General features: G+C 37.4%; 2 protein-coding genes and 1 non-coding gene across 3 annotated transcripts in view; 2 read left to right on the plus strand and 1 right to left on the minus strand.

Moving 5' to 3' along the window:
* LOC114098258 (calcitonin) overlaps nt 1–3,892 on the plus strand; it is an 80,794-nt gene extending 76,902 nt beyond the window's left edge. The window contains exon 5 of the mRNA XM_071616961.1: nt 3,789–3,892. Within this exon, the coding sequence (XP_071473062.1) occupies nt 3,789–3,892 (104 nt within the window). The remainder of the gene's footprint in view (nt 1–3,788) is intronic.
* Nucleotides 3,893–4,026: 134 nt separating this feature from the next.
* On the plus strand, nt 4,027–21,861 carry Cyp2r1 (cytochrome P450 family 2 subfamily R member 1). Its single transcript, XM_027942345.2, has 5 exons — nt 4,027–4,269; nt 13,842–13,983; nt 17,928–18,560; nt 19,414–19,743; nt 21,049–21,861. The coding sequence occupies exons 1-5, from the start codon at nt 4,045–4,047 to the stop codon at nt 21,222–21,224; spliced, it is 1,506 nt and encodes a 501-aa protein (XP_027798146.2). The 5' UTR covers nt 4,027–4,044; the 3' UTR covers nt 21,225–21,861.
* Nucleotides 6,327–6,433, minus strand: LOC114098291 (U6 spliceosomal RNA). The gene has a single exon (XR_003583725.2). It is a non-coding gene; the product is annotated as a U6 spliceosomal RNA (small nuclear RNA).
* Nucleotides 21,862–22,150: the final 289 nt, after the last annotated feature.

Genomic DNA, 22,150 nt, shown 5'->3' on the forward strand with positions numbered 1-22,150 from the left:
CTAAGTACCCTCCCTTCCCCTCACACCCCTTTGTGTTATCTAGAGTTCATCTGATCCTCCCATGATCCCCACTACCCCAACCCCATTATGATTCAGCCTTTGTTTTTTTGGGATTGGCTTACTTCACTTAGCATTATCTTCTCCAACCCCATCCATCTACCTGCAAATGCCATGATTTTATTCTCTTTTAATGTGGAATAATATTCTATTGTGTATGTATACCACATTTTCTTTATCCATTCATCTACTGAAGGGCATGTAGGTTGGTTCCACAGTTTAGCTATTGTGAATAGTGCTTCTATAAACATTGATGTGGCTATGTCCCTGTAGTATGCTGTTTTTAAGTCCTTTGGGTATAGACTGAGGAGTAGGATAGCTGGGTCAAATAGTGGTTCCATTCCCACTTTTCCAAGGAATCTCCATACTGATTTTCATATTGGCTGCACCATTTTGCAGTCCCACCAGCAATGTATGAGTGTGCCTTTTCCCCCACATCCTCACCAACACTTATTTGTATTCTTACTAGCTGCCATTCTGACTGGAATGAGATGAAATCTTACTTTTGAATTGCATTTCTCTAATTACTAGAGAGGATGAACATTTTTTCATATATTTGTTGATTGATTGTATATCATCTTCTGAGAAGTGTCTGTTCAGTTCCTTGGCCCATTTATTGATTGGGTAATTTGCTTTTGGGGGGTTAAAAATTTTTAGTTATTTATATATTCTAGAGATTAGTGCTCTATCTGATGTGTATGTGTGGTAGAAATTTGCTCCCAAAATGTAGGCTCTCTACAAAATGTAGGCTCTCTTTTGCTAAAAAGATTTTTAGTTTGAATCCATCCTACTTATAGATTATTGATTTTAATTCTTGCACTATAGGAGTCTTATGAAGAAAGTTGGGGCCTAATCTGACATGATGGAGATTTGGGCCTACTTTTTCTTCTATTAGATGCAGTGTCTCTGGTTTAATTCCTAGGTCCTTGATCCACTTTGAGTTGAGTTTTGTGCATGATGAGAGATAAAGGTTGAATTTCATTTTGTTGCATATGGATTTCCAGTTTCCCTAGCACCATTTGTTGAAGATGCTATCTTTTCTCCAATGTATGCTTTTGGCACCTTTGTCTAATATAAGATAACTATAATTATGTGGGTTAGTCTCTGTGTCCTCTATTCTGTACCACTGGTATACCTGTCTATTTTGGTGCCAATACCATGCTGTATTTGTTACCATTGCTCTGTAGTATAGTTTCAGGTCTGGTATAGTGATGCCACCTGCTTCAGTATTCCTGCTAAGGATTACTTTAGCTATTCTGAGTCTCTTATTTTTCCAGATGAATTTCATGACTGCTTTTTCTATTTCTTTGAGGAATGTCATTGGGATTTTGATCAGAATTGCATTAAATCTGTATAGTGCTTTTGGTAGTATGGTCATTTTGACAATATTAATTCTGCCTATCTACAAGGTAGATCTTTATATCTTCTAAGGTCTTCTTTAATTTCTTTAGCATTTCATAGTTTTCACTGTAGAAGACTTTCACCTGTTTTGTTGATTCCAAAGTACTTTTTTTTTGAGGCTATTGAAATTGGGGTAGTTTTCTTCATTTTCCTTCCAGAGGATTTGTCACTGATATACAGAAATGCCTTTGATTTATGGGTATTAATTTTATATCCTGCTACTTTGCTGAATTCATTTACTACTAGAAGTTTTCTGGTGGAATTTTTTGGGTCTTCTAGGTATAGAATCATATTATTGGCAACATTTTAAATGCAAAACTTTAAAATCAAAATTAAGGCAAGTATTTGAGATAAAAAATATGTCAAATTCTTAATGAGAATCAGTATCATCAATTTTTTCTTTCACTTTAGGTTCCAGTACAGTTCAGTTTAACCTTCCTGAGTTGGGTGAGGATAATGGAATGTGCCAAGAATATAAACCTGTGCTGGATGCATCATTTGTCATTGGGGAAACACCAAAGAACAACCATAGAGAATTTCAACATTCAAAATCTGTTATTCTCACATAACTGCTGCCTTACAGGATGTGCCCTGGAGAGACAGTTTGTATCCTAGTCCACTTCTGTTGCTCTAACAAGCTTAGTAATTTATGAAGAAAAGAACCTTATTTATCTCACATTTCTGGAAGTCCAAGAGCATGGCACCAGCACCTGCTTGGCTTCTAGTAAGGGCCACATGCTAGATCTTTGGAAGAAGTCGAAGGAAAGCAGTTGTTTGCAGAAAAGGTCACATGGCAAGGGAGGAAACAAGAGAAAGCTGAATTTGCTCTTATTAAAAGCCCCCTACTAGGAAAATTAACCCATCCTCATGAGGTAGCCTAGAAGAAATATAAAAGGTAGAAAGGATAAAACAGGAAAAAATTTTTTAAATATACAACTTGAATCTAAAAACCTCATTCTAAGCCAAATAGTTCTTCTACCAGGGCTGTAACTCCCAAATTTATAGGAAATCTGTAAATCTTAAAGTTACCAGAAATCCACCCACTTATGAAAATTATTTTGAATAATGTAATTAGCCTACATAATAAGTAGATTAAGCAAAGAAGATAAATATTATGAAGCCTATAATCTAGGGTACTTTCCAAACACTACCTACTTACTGATCAGATAATGGAAATCATATCAACATAAGGATCTTGAGAACCACATGGCCACCATAAACTGTTTTGTGATCACCAGACTGATGTCATCTCCACTTACTTTCCCACACCCAACCTTCACCAAATTTCCTTTAAAAGAACCCAAGACCCCCAAAGCATCTATCAAGGTGACTTGCATTCTCCCTTGAATGTATTTCTTGATTTTTCTTTCTTTCTTCTTTTTTTTCTGAGATAGAGCCTCACTAATTTGCTGAGGCTGACTTTGAACTTGTGATCCTCCAGCATCAGTTTCCCCAGCTGTGGGGACTTCTTGCTGTCATAAATAAATCTTTGCGCCTCTAATATATCCTTAAGCTGATTTCCAAGATGTTTGCTGGGAATCTTTAAAGAGACTATCAAGCATTTGTAATAGGCAGTAGGTGCCTATTCTGTAGGAATGGATCCTATGGAAATACCCTTTGGGAATTTTGTTGTTCCTATTCACCTTTGTGTCTCCATTGCTTAGGACATCAGCACAAAGTAGTCATTCAATAAATATTTGTTTATGAATGCAACTTAAGATAATGAGGACATAAAACTCTTATCCAAATTTAAATCATAACTAGGGGGCAGCTGTTAGAAGAGTCTTAAGTCCAGCAAGTCCTGTGTTGCAAGGAATTGCCCTATTAAAAACAGGAATAGAAACTGAAATAACAATATGAAATCAGCTGCTTAATTCTAAGTAGTAGAAATAGAAAACTTGAGTAGTAAGAACAATCCTGAGTAATTGCAGACAAGAGAGACCTCTGATTACCAATAAGGAACTAAGCTGGGAAAACCAGAGGTAAACCAGAGTTAATCACATAAACAGGGCTTACTCATCACAATTCTTAAAGGATCGTACACAAAAACGCTTCATAACAGGAAAAAACTGATGAGTAAAGTAGGAGAAAAGCGTAAAACTATTTTATTTTTATACTGATGGGTGAACTCTACAGAAAATCTGAATATTTTCATGTTTAACTAAAGAGTGCATAGATAATAACGCTCCACTCTTCCTAGTCTTGAATACACAGCCTTGGTACCTAAAAAGACACCATAAGAAAGGCTGGTCTCTCAGGAGACAGGATCCGGCTAGCCCTGAATGAAACTGCCCTAACCAGTATTCAATGTCCTGGTGTTTATTTCCTAGAAACCCGGGCTCGATGCCCGCTACGTTGGTGCTCACCTAGTGCCAAGCCAGATCCAAAGGGTCGCAATGCGGACTCTGAGCTGGGCCAGGAACAGAGGTACTGACTCCAGTAGCCCAAGCGCCCTGCACTCAGCGAGCCAATGGCCATGGAGCTAGGGCGTGACCTCGGGGTACCGGGCCAATGGGAGTGAGGCGGGGCTGGAAGAGGCGCCTTGCTCTCAGGGCGGTGGCGGGCTTCGCCCGCTTGGCAGGACCAATGTGGGAACCCCCAGGGGCTGTGGCGTGCGCCGAGGCCGTCGGCAGTGCACTCTTCCTGCTGCTCTTCGCGCTGGGGATCCGTCAACTGCTGAAGCAGAGGCGGCCAGCGGGGTTCCCCCCGGGACCACGGGGACTGCCTTTTATCGGCAACATCTGCTCCCTGGCCGCCTCCGCTGAGCTTCCACACGTCTACATGAGAAAGCAGAGCCAGGTGTACGGCGAGGTACAGCCCCGACGGGCCGCGGGCAGGGAGGGCAGCTTTCCTGTGTTCAGGCCGGCGCGGGCCGTCCTCCCCTGGGGAGACCTTTCTTGCTGTTCTGACCGCCTTTTGAGGGGAACTCGGTCCGCGGGCCAGGAAAGGAGGCGCCTTCGACACAGCGACGGCTCCCAGGGGCAATTAGGGCGCGACTTTCCCGTCTCCCTGGGCCCTCGCGCCGGTGCTCCCGCGCCTGCGCCCTGGGCCCTGTGGGCGGAGCCGTCGCGCCCCCTGGGGCAGGCGCGTGCACTCAGCCCAGCGCCTGACCGTGGGAGCTGCTCCGCCCTGTGTGCGGGCTTTAGATTTCAACCCTTGGCCTGTTCAACATGCTTCTTGAGTTCTAGGACAGAATTAGTGGTTAGTAGACGGTTCTTCGGTATTTGTGATTGACAAATGACTGGTCAAAGCGTTTGCTCTGCGGATGAAAAAAAACAAAAACTTAGTTGAACGACCCTAACCTAGAAGTGAGCTCTGGTACATGATTTTGAAAAGTATGAATGAATTATTGACCAAAATCTGGTGAAGAGCCCTACAGCAGCATAGTGGGAGCCAGACTGGCCAGGAACATTCTCATAGCATGTACTTATGTGCCAGTGTCACTGTCAATTCGTTCTCATTTAAAACTTCCTATCCAGTGAGGTGCTTCTGGCTTCCCCCATTATTCACAAGTGAATTATGACACTGGAATGCTAAGTGACTGGAAAGAGAAAATGCTAGAACTCATGTTTGTATTTGGAAGATTATCCTTCAAAAGGAAGCAGAAGTTTCCAGACCCCTGGTCAAAACTCACCTGTTTTGTTTTGTTTTGAATTACTTACGTTCATTTCTGTGTAACCACAGGCTGTGATTCCTGCTTGGTGCTGGGAATAAAAAGATGAAGAAGGAAGACCTGGACTTGTTTTGAGGAGTTATACAGTCTAGTAGCAGGGAGAAACTTGATCTAATTATCCACTACAAACTAAATACTCAGAAGGAAAAAAAACAGGGGGCTGTTTGGCAATTATATTTCAGAATAATCCTTAAGTCCTTACCTAATTGTATGCATCTACTTAATTGTGTTGCAGATTTGTGCTTAAAGTAATCTTTAGAAGAATTATTCTAGGTTTCTGCAGCTCACTGTGGTTTATGTTGCAAAAGGGAAGCTGGACTTAGGTATAGACAATACATGTAAATCTTAGATTCTGTTTTCCACCTTCCGGTTCTTCAGGAATTGAGTTTATTTTCATGATTTCAATTTAATATGTTTGATCTCTTTGGGATCTTTGTACAAAACATAGTATCTCTGGAGATATCATAAGATGTGAAAATATAAGACTTGCCATTGAGTCTTCTTTTCCCAGTTGAAACTTCACCTTTACTTCACTGAAGCCTGAATTTTTCTGATCTGGGTAATTCGAATAATGATAGCCAAAAACAATGAAGTGTTGCTCAGATGTTGTTGGTTCTCATATATGGTCTTGATGGTTTAGTCAGATTTTTCATTGCTATGGCCAAAAGACCTGACAAGAACAATTTTAGAGGAGGAAAAGTTTATTTGGAGCACAGTGTTTCAGAGATCTCAGTCCATAGCCGGCTCCGTTGCTCCACAGAGATGAGGCAAAACATCATGGTGGCTGTGGTGGAGGAAAGCAACTCAGAAATTGGCACCAGGAAGCAGAGACAAACTGTAGACCAGGGACAAAATATATACCCAAAGGCATACCCACCTCCTCTAGGCACACCCTACCTGCCTATAGTTACCACCCGTTGATTAGTTTAAGATTCGCATAACCAAATCTTTTCACCTCTAAACTTTCTTTTTTTTAATATTTTTTAATTTGTTTTAATTAGTTATACATGACAGTAGAGTGCACTTATATACTTTGATATATCATACATAGATGGGATATAATTTCTCATTTTTCTGAATATACATATTGTAGAATCACATTGGTCATACAGTCACATACATACATAAAGTAATAATGTCTGTTTCATTCTACTATGTTTCTTATCCCCACATCCCCTGCCTTCCCCTCCTTTCAAAAAATATGGAACACTTCACTAATTTGCATGTCATCCTTGTGCAGGGGCCATGCTAATCATCTCTGTATTGCTCCAGTTTTAGTATATGTGCTGTTGAAGCAAGCACTAAATTTTTTTACATTGTCTCACACATGAGCTTTTGGGGGATGCATCACATCTAAACCATAACACTAGTTACTATACAAAGAACGGATTTATTAGGCCTACAAATTTAAAAGTATTTTTAAAGGAGTTGTAGAAATGGTTTCTTACAGAATAGAGAATTAAGTTTTTTATGTACAAATATTTGAACTGAAAGGAACTTTGTATTTAATATAAATATTCCTTTGGAACAGGGTGAGTTGGCTCCTGCTATAATAGTTTATGAGATGAATTATAAACATCTTGGTAGACTGTCATCACAGGTTTAGACAGATCTAATTCAATGGGTAAGAATTTGGAATAAGTAACTAGTTTTATTCCTGGTACCACTGTTTGAAATTATGATTCTGTAGAAATAATACTCTTACCACAAATCAAATAGGCCTAAACTGTGCTAATAATGGCAAAAGGGGTAGAAGAAAAACAGAAAGGAACAAAAATTAGGATATATGCAATGAAGAGTAGACATTGTTTGCCGATTGCCTTAAATAGCCACCAAACATTGACTCTTTAAACTATAGCAGCATTTCATCTTTGTTTTAGTTGTGGAATGCTCACAATAATTTCCTTTTATCTTGGGGGATATTTCTTAATTCTCACAAAGTATTACAGTTAATATAAGTTGTTTAAATACTCTTTTTGGAGGTTGAAGGCAACTATTATCTCTTGTACTTCAGGAAGATTTGTGGAAAGTAGTTTGTAGGACTTATTTGGAAATAGAATCTTATTTTTCCACTGTCTCTCTTTTTAATTTGAAATGTGTGCTTACAGAAAAAAATGTGGGCTTTAAAATTACTTATGACAGTCACTTAATGTAATACCTACTTTTGTGCAGACTGAATTTAATTCTTGTTTATAATTCTTGAAAGGAAGATAGCTAGTCTCAAGACTTGCACATTCATCTTAAAGAAAAATCTTAAATTGAAATGAACTACACAAAAAATACCATTTCTTTAGATGATCACTGTGAATGTTTAAACTTTTACAGTTACTTTAGTCGTAATCTAGATTTTGGTAAGCAAGTGTCTTTGTCAGATTCTTTTCAGGCGAATGCACTTAAGGACAATAAAATAAGTGAAATTGGTAACTAACTAATTTAGTTTTACAGCAAACATTAACTTTATGCAAGGCACTGAATCAGATTCTGTGGAGGATTCAAAGATAAAAAATTATGAAATCACTGCTTCCAAGGAGTTCATAATTAAGAGGCAGACAGAAAATAAGAATATGAATGTTTCTGGTTCAAGGTAGTATTAAATAAGGGCCATAGGATCTTCCAATCATGTGTCATAGTCGTTCAAAGCAGAGAGAAAAAGAGAGAACACCCGAAAAAAAAATGCACTGTTTTTTATGAGGAAGGTGCCTAAAGACTTGGTATGGGGCTGGGGATGTGGCTCAAGCCGTAGCGCGCTCGCTTGGCATGCGTGCGGCCTGGGGTTCGATCCTCAGCACCACGTACAAACAAAGATGTGGTGTCCACCGAAAACTAAAAAATAAATATTAAAATTCTCTCTCTCTCTTAAAAAAAAAAAAAGACTTGATATGGTTTGAATAGTATGACAATCAAGAGAAGCATTCCTGATGAGAAAACAAACTGAAGCTAAGTTGAAGAGTATGTCACACACTGTGACACACACCTGTAATCCCAGCAGTTTGGAGGCTGTGGCCTGAGGAGGATTGCAAGTTCAAGTCTAGCCTGGGCAACTTAGCAAGACCCTATCTCAAAAAATAAAACAAAAGGGCCTTGGAATATTGTAATAGATCAGTAATAGAGTGTCCTGGGCCCTGGGTTTAATCCCAGTATTGTGGGGTGGGGGAAGTGTGGCATTCACTTTGTAGTTTACATCAATAGTACTTGGTGCATGTTTTTGTTATTAACACTTAGCCTATGATGTTGTAATGATATGCTTTAATGCATGTCTCTACCACAATTCATTAATGAAACTTAAATTTACCAATTGTCATCATATGTTATTTACTATCCTAGGCACTGAATATATAGCAGTGAACAAAACAGAGATCCCTGCTCTTATGTACCTTATATTCTAGTGGGGGGAAGACAGACAACATAGCACAGTAAGTAATTTATAAAATATGTTTAAAGAGTTTAGGGTATAAATTAAGGTAAATTAGGAACCGGAAAATGCTAAAGGATCAAATTTTAAATTGGCTAGTCAGAGCAGGCCTCACTGCAAAGATAGCATCTGAACAAAGACTTTAAAGGAAATAAAAGAGCAAGCTATAAAAATATCTAGGGGATGAACATTCTGGACCAAGAGAATAACAAATACAAAGACCACAAAGCTGAAACATGTCATGTTGAGAATTATGCATAAAGAGACATGAATGAAATTAAAGGGGCCAGAAAGGAGACTGCTTTGATAGCATAAGGGAGAAATGAAGGAGGCTTGGACTAGAGTGTTAGAATAGATTACACTGTCACATAATACCTGAGATAATCACCTTTAAAAGAGGAAAGAATTACTTTGGCTTATAGTTTGGGAAATTTCAGTCCATGGCCAATTTACCCTATTACTTTTGGACCTATGGTGAGGCAGTACATCACAGCAGGAGCACATGGCAGGGAAATCTGCTCACCTCATGGCAGCCAGGAAGCAAAAATTAGAGAGGAAGAGGATAGACCCGGGTTTCAGTATCCCCTTTTAAGGGCACATCCCCATGACCCAAAGTCTCCCATGAGGTCCTACCCCTTAAAGTTTCTACCACCTCCCTGTAACACAAAAGAGGACAAAACCTTTAATTCAGAGGCCCTTGGGGGACATTTAAGGAAACTCAAACTAAAGCAGAGGTGATAAGAAGTTAAAAGATTCTGTTTATATTCTGAAAGTAGGAGTAACATGATCTCTGAGTAGTTGGAAATGGGGTTTGGGAGAAAATGTGTCACACTGGTAATTGCAGGGTTTTGAACCTGAATATTTGAAGGAAACATAAAGTGGTCATTAACTGAGAGTGAAAAATTCTGGGTAGAACTGGTCTGAAGCAAGAGGAAGTGACTTGAAGATCATAGAATGACTTCTAGAAGACAAGGAAAATACTTCATGTATTCCTGTTTACATCTCTGTCAGCGTCTTAATTAGCCCACAATAGGAACTAAAAACTATCGACTAAATCAAGGAATGCATATTCTTAATTTCGGACTGTTCCATAGATCAAAGCAGCTTAAGAGTATGTTTCTCCAAATTGATTTCAAACCTTTACCTTGAAAATAGTGTATACTAGAATATATACATGTTGAAGTAAAAATTCCTCCAGTTCTACCCTGAAATAGGAGACTACCTCAAATTTTTGAGTAAAGGTGGATTGTATAACAACTTTCTCAAGCTGTGGGTCCTCTTTGATTTTTATAATCCCTAGTGTCACAGCCTGAAGCTTTACCATGAAATATTATCTCCCACCAGCAATGTACAAGTGTACCCTTTTCCCCACATCCTCGCCAGCACTTGTTGTTGTTTGACTTCATAATGGCTGCTAATCTTACTGGAGTGAGATGGTATCTTAGGGTGGTTTTAATTTGCATTTCTCTGACTGCTAGAGATGGTGAGCATTTTTTCATGTACTTGTTGATTAATTGTATATCCTCCTCTGAGAAGTGTCTGTTCAGGTCCTTGGCCCATTTGTTGATTGGGTTATTTGTTTTCTTATTGTTTAATTTTTTGAGTTCTTTGTATAGTCTGGATATTAGGGCTCTATCTGAAGTGTGAGGAGTAAAAATTTGTTCCCAGGATGTAGGCTCCCTATTTACCTCACTTATTATTTCTCTTGCTGAGAAAAAACTTTTTAGTTTGAATACATCCCATTTGTTGATTCTTGATTTTAACTCTTGTGCTATAGGTGTCCTATTAAGGAATTTGAAGCCCGACCCCACGAGATGGAGATTGGGGCCAACTTTATCTTCTATTAGACGCAAAGTCTCTGGTTTGATTCCTAGCTCCTTGATCCATTTTGAGTTAACTTTTGTGCATGGTGAGAGAAAGGGATTCAATTTCATTTTGTTGAATATGGATTTCTAGTTCTCCCAGCACCATTTGTTGAAGACGCTATCCTTTCTCCATTGCATGCTTTTAGCACCTTTGTCTAATATAAGGTAGTTGTAATTTTGTGGATTGGTCCTGTGTCCTCTATTCTGTACCATTGGTCTACCCACCTGTTTTGGTACCAGTACCATGCTGTTTTTGTTACTATTGCTCTGTAGTATAGTTTAAAATCTGGTATCGCTATACCACCTGTTTCACTCGTCCTGCTTAGAATTGCTTTAGCTATTCTGGGTCTTTTGTTTTTTCAGATGAATTTTATGATTGCTTTTTCTATTTCTGTGAGGAATGCCATTGGGATTTTGATTGGTGTTGCATTAAACCCATAGAGTACTTTTGGTAATATGGTCATTTTAATGATATTAATTCTGCCTATCCATGAGCAAGGTATATCTTTCCATCTTCTAAGGTCTTCTATTTCTCTTTTTAGGGTTCTGTAGTTTTCGTTGTATAGATCTTTCCCCTTTTTGGTAGGTTGATTCCCAAGTATTCTATTTATTTATTTATTTATTTTTGAGGATATTGTGAATGGAGTGGTTGTCCTCGTTTCCATTTCAGAGGATTTGTCACTGATATACAGGAACGCCTTTGATTTATGCGTGTTGATTTTATATCCTGCCACTTTGATGAATTCATTTACTAGATCTAGAAGTTTCTTGGTAGAACTTTTTGGGTCTTCTAGGTATAGGATCATGTCATCTGCAAATAGTGCTAATTTAAGTTCTTTTTTTCCTATCTTTATGCCTTTAATTTCTTTTGTCTGTTTAATTGCTCTGGCCAGTGTGGCTATTTAAAGCAATCGGCAAACAATGTCTACTCTTCATTGCATATATCCTCACCTAAACAACAAATAACCCAATAAGGACCTGAACAGACACTTCTCAGAAGAGGATAAACAATCAGTCAACAAATATATGAAAAAATGTTCATCATATCTAGCAATTAGAGAAATGTAAATCAAAACTACTCTAAGATATCATCTTACTCCAGTCAGAATGGCAGCTATTATGCATAAAAACAACAATAAGTGTTGGCAAGGATGTGGGGGAAAAGGTACACTCGTACATTGCTGATGGGACTGCAAATTGGTGCAGCCAATTTGGAAACAGTATGGAGAGTCCTTGGAAAGCTGGGAATGGAACCACCATTTGACCCAGCTATTCCCCTTCTCAGACTATACCCAAAAGACCTAAAAAGAGCATACTACAGGGATACAGCTACATCAATGTTCATAGCAGCACAATTCACAATAGCTAGACTGTGGAACCAACATAGATGCCCTTCAATAGATGAATAGATAAAAAATGTGGCATTTATACACAATGGAATATTACTCAGCACTAAAATAACAAGATCATGGCATTTGCAGGGAAATGGATGGCATTAGAGCAGATTATTCTAAGTGAAGTTAGCCATTCCCCAAAAAACAAATGCTGAATGTTTTCTCTGATATAAGGGGGGGTTGACTCAAAATAGAGTAGGGAGGAAAAGCATGAGAAGAAGATTACCACTAAACAGGGAAGAGAGGTGGGAGGGAATGGGAGGGCGAAGGGGAATTGCACAGAAGATGGAAGGAGACACTCATCGTTATAAAAAATACATATATGATGGTGTGAGGGGGAAGAAAAAGAGAGAGAGAAATGTGTCACCAGTAGATTGGATAGAGAGAGGTGATGGGAGGGGAGGGGAGGAGAGGAGAGATAGGAAGGGCAGCAGAATACAACAGACACTAGTATGGCTGTATGTATAAATGTGGCTGTATAATCAATGTGAACCTGCAATCTGTACACGTGGAAAAATGAGAATTCATACCCCATTTGAATCAAATGTATGATATGTCAAGATCATTGTATTGTCATGAGCAACTAATAATAATAAAAAAAGAAATATTATCTCCTCTCTGTTTTGCCTTCATACCAGTGTAACTTTCAGTGTCAGGGTCTCTCAGCTCATCCTTATGAAATCATCAATCAGTGTTTGTTTTTTTTTCCTTTTTCCTGCACCAGGACTTATTGTTTTACTTATTTTTGTTAAAATTATATTTCTGGGAAAAGGCTTTTCTTTAACAGCACTATATTACTGTTTTGGGAACTGGTGTTCCCTCTTTGTTTAGCTGGTAGCTGTTCACTTTGTGCTGGGAGCCATTCACTTTGAATAATTCCAATTCACTTTTCTTTATTAATAACACTACTTATGGCAGGCAGTACATGCTTTTTCCCCAAGGTTAAATGTCCCTATTGCTCAGTTCCAAGGCCTACCCTCCTGCCAAAGACTCTACTGGCCGTATTGCTTGGCTGGGGTTGATTCTGTTTCAGTTTGGTCATCTTCATCACTTTTACTGATGTAACCGCTACTACAGAACTTTTGTTTTCTGTTAAACCTAACATTTTCTCCTGAAGTCGTGTGTACCATGGTTAAATCTGCTCTGCTTGTCACACAGAGATAAGGTTTGTCTTAAGTATTTTGTCTGCAGGAAGTTCTCAGGGAACACCTAAGAGGATGAGCCTCTCAGGGTGTTTTCAGATCCCACTGACAAGACAGCATCATTTCTCACTAGAGTAGGCCCTTAAATTGGGGTAGTTATAGTAGACTGCAGGGGTTGTGACATTGGGAGTGAGCCTGAGGTGAGACATACTATAGACAACTCCAGCAAGATATAGGATGACTATTCTTATTTGCTTTTCTTTTATCTGAAACACAGCCACTTCTTCTATAGTGAAGGTCTCTCTTCCAAGGTCTGATTCCTTTAGGGCCTTCTTGGTTAACTAATTAATTAATTTTAATTCATAAAATTCGAAGAGCTGAATACAAATAAGCCTACTACGATATGTTTATACTTCAAAGTTGTCTTTCAGATCATTGACAACCCCTTCCCTTACCTGTGGCTAAAGGAATAAAGGGGGAGATGGTGCTGCTTCTTTATTTATATTGGAAGTGAAAAGAGATTCCTGAATATTGAATGTTTTGAGGTGGCATGAATCCTAAAAGAACATCTAAATCAAATATTTTCTGTGATCACACTGAAGCCCACAAAATTAAAGTGTTCTGCATAGGGTCTAATATATATTTAATGTCAAACCTCAAACTAGAACCCAGGCCTCCTGAATTCAGTACTCTTTCCATTATACTGGTATGAGATTATGGTTCCCAGACACTGAATGGTGTAACGAATCACATTGTCTAAACATTGTCAGTTGAGAAATGAGTGCTTAGATTTTTAGGGAAGTAACAAATACCAGGAGAGCTGGGCTTAGCACACATGGATTTCCATGGTTATATTTCTCTATACATTCTGCTGTTTACATGTTTTTCTTCTCACAGATTTTCCGTTTAGATCTTGGAGGCATATCAGCAGTGGTTCTTAATGGCTATGATGTAGTAAAGGAATGCCTTGTTCATCAGAGTGAAATTTTTGCAGACAGACCATGTCTTCCTTTATTCATGAAGATGACAAAAATGGGAGGTATGTTTATTTTCAACTATTTAGTGATCTACTAAACTATTTTAAATCACATTCCTTATTTTAAGTAATTTTAGTTACAGTTACAGCATACAGTTGGGATCCTTGTATTGGTAACAGGAAGGCATCTATAGACTTACTTACAGAACTTAGTTTTTGAACACCTTTCAGGTTGTATTATGTAATATTTTAGACTACTAAATGCTAATTTTATTGTAGTCTAGGTCTATTAAATATTATAAATATTATTTTAAAGAATTAGCACACTTAATAACATCTTCAGGTTTTATGAAACAAGTTAGGAGTACACTTGAATCAGAAGTGTCCTTTGATGCCAAGCTTGAATACTTGGTGACATTTTTACTACCTTTTTTAAAATAAGCTTACAAAACTTGAATCAGCCTTTCTTTGGGGGGATGGGGTGTATCAGGGATTGAACTCAGGGGCACTCAACCACTGAGCCACATCCTCAGCCCATTTTGTATTTTATTTAGACACAGGCTCTCACTGAGTTGCTTAGTGCCTTGCTTTTGCTGAGGCTAGCATTAAACTCAGGATCCTCCCATCTCCGCCTTCAAAGCTGCTGGGATTCCAGGCTTGTGCCACCATGCCTAGGAGCCTTTCTTAACTACTACTCATTATGTTGTGTAAATGGAGCATTGTGGGGTTTAAATAAAGGAATGGTTTGCATAGTTTAAGGTTGAACAATGTTGTATGATTTTATATTCAACAAGAGAAAAAAGCTGAAAGTTGACAAAAATCAGTAAGAAAAAAGCCTAAAATATAGAATGTTGAAATCAGATTCAGTGGTTTTAGTTGTATAAGAATTTTTATAAGAATGGTGTTATAGTCAGCTTTTTCATTGCCATGACCAAAAGACCCAACAAGAACAAGTTAGAGGAGGAAAAGTTTATTTGAGATTCATGTTTCAGAGGTCTCAGTTCATAAATGACCAACTCCATTCTCTGGACCCAAGGTGAGGCAGAACATCATGTCAGGAATGCATGGCAGAGGAATGTAGCTTGGGACAGGGCAATCAGGAAGAAGAGAGAGATATCTCTGATCACCAGGAGCAAAATTTAAACCCAAGGGCACACCCCTAGAGACCTATCTCTGCCAGCCACACCCTATTGCCTTCATTTATCACCCAATTAATTCCTATGAGGAGTTAATTCAATGATTGGGTTACAACTCTCATCATCTAATCATTTCACCTCTGAACCTTCTTGCATTATTCCACACATAAGCTTTTGGGGGACACCTCCTATCTAAACCGTACCAAAAAAGCTCCACACCTTCTTATTCTTTGTATGTGTATGTGTGAGAGAGAGATAACTGGGGATGAAACTCAGGTCTTCGCATATGCCAAGCTATATCCCCATCCCCCACTTACTTTCAAAAGAAAATTTAACAGTACCTTGCTTTAGATAGCCTAAGAGGCATTGAAAAGAAAAAAATAACTTATACTAAATTTATACGAAATCACAAAATAAAGCAACTAATGCAAAGAAAGCACACATTTTAAAGACCAAATTCTCAAGCTAGAGTATGATACTTGAAAGCAATAAATAAATAAAAAGCAAATCTCTAACTTCTTAAGTATTCTTACAAATAACAAAGAGGCCAAAGAATAAACCACAATATAATAATAGAAAATCTTTAAGGAAATTATGAAAATGAAAGATGATGTGATCGGAGTAATATTTAAAACAAAGTACATATTTTTCAAAGTTATAATTTGTAGTTTAAGCTGTTTTTATCATGAAGATAAAATGAGTGTTAAAATTAATATTTTCATAAACAGTAAGAGAAAAAATAAGTAGATAATGATATATGTCGTTTTAAGGTACATATGCACTGACTTTGGAATTGGAAATTCATGGCCAATATTAACCCATTGTGAATGGGAAAAAGCTGCCCCTTGGGTGGGCTTAGCACTGTGCCCAGGCACACAGCTTGGCCAACATAGGGTTATTATGAACAGTGCTCCTCTCTCCCCTTAAGTATAGTTAAAAGAGCTGGGAGTAGTGGCACATGCCTGTAATCCCAGCAACTTGGGAGGCTGAGACAGGAGGATTGAAAGTTCAAAGCCAGCATCAGAAATTTAGTGAGGCCCTAAGCAATTTAGTGAGATCCTGTATCAAGATAAAAAATAAATAAATAAGGTTGGGGATGTAGTTCGTGGTTGAGCACCCCTGGATTTAATCCCTGGTATCCAAATATATGTATATGTGTTTGTATTTGTGTGTGTGTGTGTGTATGTGTGTGTGTAAAGTACTTGGTTTTTTATTTTTATTTTTTTTGTGCTAGGGATTGTGTGTATGTGTGTTTTGGGTGTATCCGTACACATACACATATACATACATAATTAAAAGAAAAAAATTTTTGATGGTACCAGGGATTGTACCCAGGAGTGCTTTACCACCAAGCTACATCCCCAGCCCTATTTATTTTTTATTATTTATATATTTATTTGCTACTGAAGATTGAACTGAGGGGCACTTAACCACTGAGCCACTTCCCCAGCCCTTTTTATTTTTTATTTTGAGATAGAATCTTGCTAAATTGTCCAGACCTCAAACTTACAATCCTCTTGCCTCAACCTCCTGAGTTTCTTGGTTTATAATCATTTGATACTGTACCTGGCTAATTAACTTTTTAATAAGCTCCAAATGTAAAAATTGTGTATAAATGTTATTTAAATGTAAATTTTGTCTATACCTTATGTGTATAAGAGAACACAACAGTTTTCATCATAGGAACACCTGTGTCCCAGTAAATAATGGAATTGCAAGTAAAGTACTTGGTTTTTTTATTTTTATTTTTTTGTGTGCTAGGGATTGAGCCCAAGGGTGCCTTATCACTAAGTTACATCCCTTGTCACTTTTTTATTATTTTTTATTTTGAGACAGGTTCTCACAAAGTTGCTGAGGAAACCTTGAGCTTGTGATCCTCTTGCCTTAGCCTCCTGGATCACAGACATGTTCAAGTACATATTACATAATACATACACTGAAGATACTGGGCTTTTCCTGTGATAGTTCACTTAAACAGGAAATTTTTCAGACTTTTTACATAAGAACAACAGATATGTTGCGGAAATTTTAGAGTTTTGTGACAAACAATATCAGTATTAGAAAAGTCTGAGCTTTATGTTTGCCCTTTTTAAAAGTTTTTTAATTCATTAATTTCTACTACATTGAGAACTGCAGACTGCACTTGACTGTGCCATTCGTACCTTTTTGGGTACCATATGATTTTAATATAAAGAAGGAAATTTGTACTCTAAATTTTATTCTCCTAAACAGAAAATTTCTAATCCTAGAAGAATGATTTTTAGGTGTTTCTTTAATCCAAGACAAAATTTTACCCATAGAATATGTAATATTTGTCTTTTGTATATTAGACTTACAGTAAAAGTTGAATGATAAAAGTTACCTGGACCTTGTTCACCAAAGTCAAATTACACTGACCAAAAGAATTATAGTTCTTTTCTTCTAGTACCCAGGTAAGGAAAAAAGAAGTTTTTTATTTGTTTGTACTGTAGATTGAACCCAGGGGTGCTTTACCACTGAGCTACATCCACAGCCCTTTTTAAAATATTTTATTTTGATACAGGGTCTCTTTAAGTTGCTTAGGGCCACACTAAGTTGCTGAGGCTAGCCTTGAACTTGTGATCCTCCTGCCTCAGCTTCCCAAGTCGCTGGGATTACAGGTGTTCACCACTGGGCCTGATGAGAAGTTTTATCTGATATAATATCCTATGACTAATGAGTAACAGAACAGGACCCAACCAACCAGTTATATAGAAAGATAATTTGCAGGAAAACAACTCTCTGTTTTTAAGATTTGTTTTCTTCAACTTTTAAAATTTCTTTTTATTCAATAGGATTTTTACCTGTTATAGAGAAGGAGGAATTATACAAGATTTTTAATTTTCTTTTCAGGCTTACTCAATGCCAGATATGGCCGAGGATGGGTTGATCACAGAAGATTAGCAGTTAACAGCTTTCGCTGTTTTGGATATGGCAAAAAGTCTTTTGAATCTAAAATCTTAGAAGAAACTACATTTTTCATTGATGTTATTGAGACATACAAAGGTCGACCTTTTGACTTTAAGCAGTTAATAACAAATGCTGTTTCGAACATAACTAATCTGATCATTTTTGGAGAACGATTCACTTACGAAGACACTGATTTTCAGCACATGATTGAGTTATTCAGTGAAAATGTGGAGCTAGCTGCCAGTGCCTCAGTTTTCCTATATAATGCCTTTCCATGGATTGGCATTTTACCCTTTGGAAAACATCAACAGCTATTTAGAAACGCAGCTGTGGTCTATGATTTTCTCTCCAGACTTATTGAAAAAGCTTCCATCAACAGAAAGCCTCAGTCACCTCAGCATTTTGTTGATTCTTATTTAGATGAGATGGATCAAGGTAAAAATGACCCATTATCTACTTTCTCCAAAGAAAACCTAATTTTCTCAGTGGGTGAACTCATCATTGCTGGAACTGAAACAACAACCAATGTATTACGCTGGGCAATTCTTCTTATGGCCCTTTATCCCAACATTCAAGGTGAGGATTCTTTTGATGATCTTAGGTAGGGATCATATATGTTTTAAAGTCTTTAACCATGTAGAAATCATTTTTAAGAATTTCTGCTAAGCTTGCCAAGATGAGAATATTTCATAGTAATGAGGAGTTTTCAATTCTAGTATTAAAAAAAAAAAAAAGCACCTCTAGGGCTGAGGTTGTGGCTCAGTAGTAGAACTCTTGCCTGGCACATGTGAGGCACTGGGTTCAATTCTCAGCACCACATAAAAATAAATAAAGTAAAGGTATTGTGTCCATCTTAAGAAAATACACTTAAAGTAAAAAGCAACTCTGAAATGGATCTTATTATGTCTATTTTATGAATGAGGATGCGGGCTGAGTGTCTGGAAGTGACATAGCTGGGAACTGGACTCTGGTTTTTCTCATTCAAGTTTTATGCTTTACTCAGGAAAATTCCTTACTGAAAGTGATATTATCCCAATTCTAAGTTTATTTGATTTTTAAATTTTCTCTCCCATTTCTGGGGATTGAACCTGGAGGTGCTTTACCACTGAGCACAGGGTCTCAGTAATTTGTCCAGGCTGGCCTCGAACTTGGAATCTTTGTGCCTCGGCCTCCTGAGTAGCTGAGATTACGGACATATTCTACTACACCCAGCTTAATTTTTGTCCTTAATCCTTGTAATATGTTGTTCATGACAAGTTACCCAGAGCATTGGCTACTGTTATAAGACATATGGCATGTATTTCAAACAAACTCCCAAATAATGAGAAATGAAAAATCTGAGTGTACCTGCCCTGTTGGATTAAAGAGATATTATTTTAGACATAATTCTAAGAGTTGTATAATAACTTGAACACTGTTTCTCTGACAGGACAAGTTTGGAAAGAGATTGATTTAATTATGGGCCCTGACAGAAAACCTTCTTGGGATGACAAGTGCAAAATGCCTTATACTGAAGCGGTTTTGCATGAAGTTTTAAGATTCTGTAATATAGTTCCATTAGGGATTTTCCACGCAACCTCTGAAGATGCAGTTGTACGTGGTTATTCCATTCCTAAAGGCACAACAGTAATTACAAATCTTTATTCTGTACACTTTGATGAAAAATATTGGAAAGAGCCAGAAGTGTTCAATCCCGAGCGATTTCTGGACAGCAGTGGATATTTTATCAAAAAGGAAGCTTTGATTCCTTTCTCCTTAGGTAAGAGAAATTTTTCCCTAAGTAAGAGAATGTTAGAATAAAATATAACAATGACTCATCACGAGTAACATTTTAATCTGAAGCATCCTGCTCTAAAATTAAATATTCTAATTCTGAAATTATATTATTGATTCTTTTAATAAAGAATTGTTTGATTATAGGTATTAATACTTTTTCTTTTTTTATTAGTTTCACATGATAGTACAATGATCTTGACATATCATACATTTGAATCAAATGGGGTATAATTTCTCATTTTTCTGAGTGTACAGGTTGCAGAATCACATTGATCATACAGTCATGTATATACATACAGCAATAATAGTGTCTATTTTATTCTGCTGCCCTTCCTATCCCCCCTTTCCCTCCCCTCCCCTCCCATCACTTCTCTCTACCCAATCTAATGTGACACACTTCTTTTTTTCCTCCTCACATCATCATACATGTATTCTGTATTAATACTTTTTCTACTCAAAATAAGCTATGATTTATTAATTAGAGTTAAAGTATTAAGAACCTCTGGATTCTCCTGGAATGTTTTTGTTTTTGTTTTTGTTTTTTTTTATTTGTAATGAAACTTTTTAGAGCTAGAAGTCAGTAACAGGTGGCTTTAGAAACTTGACAACTTGAAGTAAAACTATAACCTTTTTGTCTTCCGGTTTATTGTACTTCATCTCCAGTTAGGAAATATTGCTTTTGCTGTGAAAAAGGACACAGATCACAGACCCATGGAAGATAAACTAGAAATTCTTTCTCATTATTGAGAAAAGTACACATTTATTTAGTTGAACTAACTAAAATGGACTTCTCAAAATGCCTCATCTCAAATTAGATCTTTCATAGCTTATCTTAGGCTCTGTTGAAATGTGCAAAAGAAGTTGGAGATGAGACTAAAGTCTTCCAAAAGTCCATGATCTAACAAAAGGAGGTAAAGGAATGGTTTCTGTGTGCTGTACTGCTAATTTCTATTCTTTGGGATTTAAGAGAATCATTTAATAAGCATAACTTCCTCTAACTTTCTTTAATTTCCAGATTTCCTGAATGTCATTCAAATATTAGACATTAATTTTGGTAAATGTAAATTTTTAACATTCAGGCATGGTGGCACATGCTTTAATCCCAGCAACTCAGGAGGCTGAAGCATGAGGATCACAAGTTTGAGGCCAGCCTCATTTTTAAAAACAGGCTGGGGATGTAGCTCAGTGGTAGAGTACCCCTGATTTAAATCCCAGTACCACAGATTCACACCCAAAAACCAACTAATTAAACAAACAAAAACATATTATATCTGCTTTTCCTGTTTAGGGAGAAGACATTGTCTTGGAGAACATCTGGCTCGGATGGAAATGTTCTTGTTTTTTACAGCGCTGCTCCAGCGGTTTCATTTGCATTTTCCATATGAAGTGGTTCCAGATCTGAAGCCTAGGTTAGGCATGACATTGCACCCTCAGCCCTACCTTATCTGTGCCAAAAGACGCTGAAAGTTATAGATGTTTTGGGGAATAAGGATGTATGTTTCCTTACCCCTGAACCTTATTTAATCTAATCAGCGTGGTGTTTGGTAAGTCACAGTATCATAAAGTCAAATGAACACAGATGTGTCATTGAAAACAGCACTAGAGCAAAATCAAGTATTAACAATGATATTTTTAAAGCTTCTATGACTTCTAAAGTTGAATTCTCTATTGAGGAGCACAAAGGTTCATAAGATGCTGAGGGCCATGGATGTCCTAAGTAGAGCCACTTATTTGGTGTAAGTTTTCTCTCATCCTTTCTTGACTCCACATGGTTTCTTACCTCATAAGAGCTTGGCCTCCAAATGCCAATTCCTTTTTGACCAAGTCCCAGTCCAGTTCAATAGAAGACTGTAGAATTAAAATGCAAATAAATGAATTTGGACTACAGTGGTATTTATATATGGTAGCAGATGATTGAAGAAATATAGATTTAATGTACAGTCTACCAGTTTTTCAAATCTTGCTTCTTGCTGTGTCTTCATAGAACTATGTCATTCTTCCTATTTGTGAAGGTCTCTGTGATCCCTGAACATCTGTCCTTACAGCTGCAGTCAATAAACTGGAATTGCAATATGTATTTAGAATAAAAAAGACACATGGATATTGATTCTTTGTAGGCATATTTTCCCTGATACCACTTTCTAAATCATTCCGTCTTTTAGAGGTCTGGAGGCATTTCCATGGGCTAGTGTTCTTTTTCTAATGAGGGTAATGTTCAAATCCAGAAACATGCTTTAGAGACAGGGTAATTGTGTAAATTAGGACACTTAAAAGTAATGGGATGTTATTAATAATCATGCCATATAGCTATTTTTATATTATCATTTTTTTTTTCTAAAGTTGTACATTAAGGGTTTCTGCTTTTGTAAGTTGGTTTATGAACAGTTGCT

The sequence above is a fragment of the Marmota flaviventris genome, chromosome 9 (assembly GCF_047511675.1).
Source record: "Marmota flaviventris isolate mMarFla1 chromosome 9, mMarFla1.hap1, whole genome shotgun sequence".
Classification (NCBI taxonomy): domain Eukaryota; kingdom Metazoa; phylum Chordata; class Mammalia; order Rodentia; family Sciuridae; genus Marmota; species Marmota flaviventris.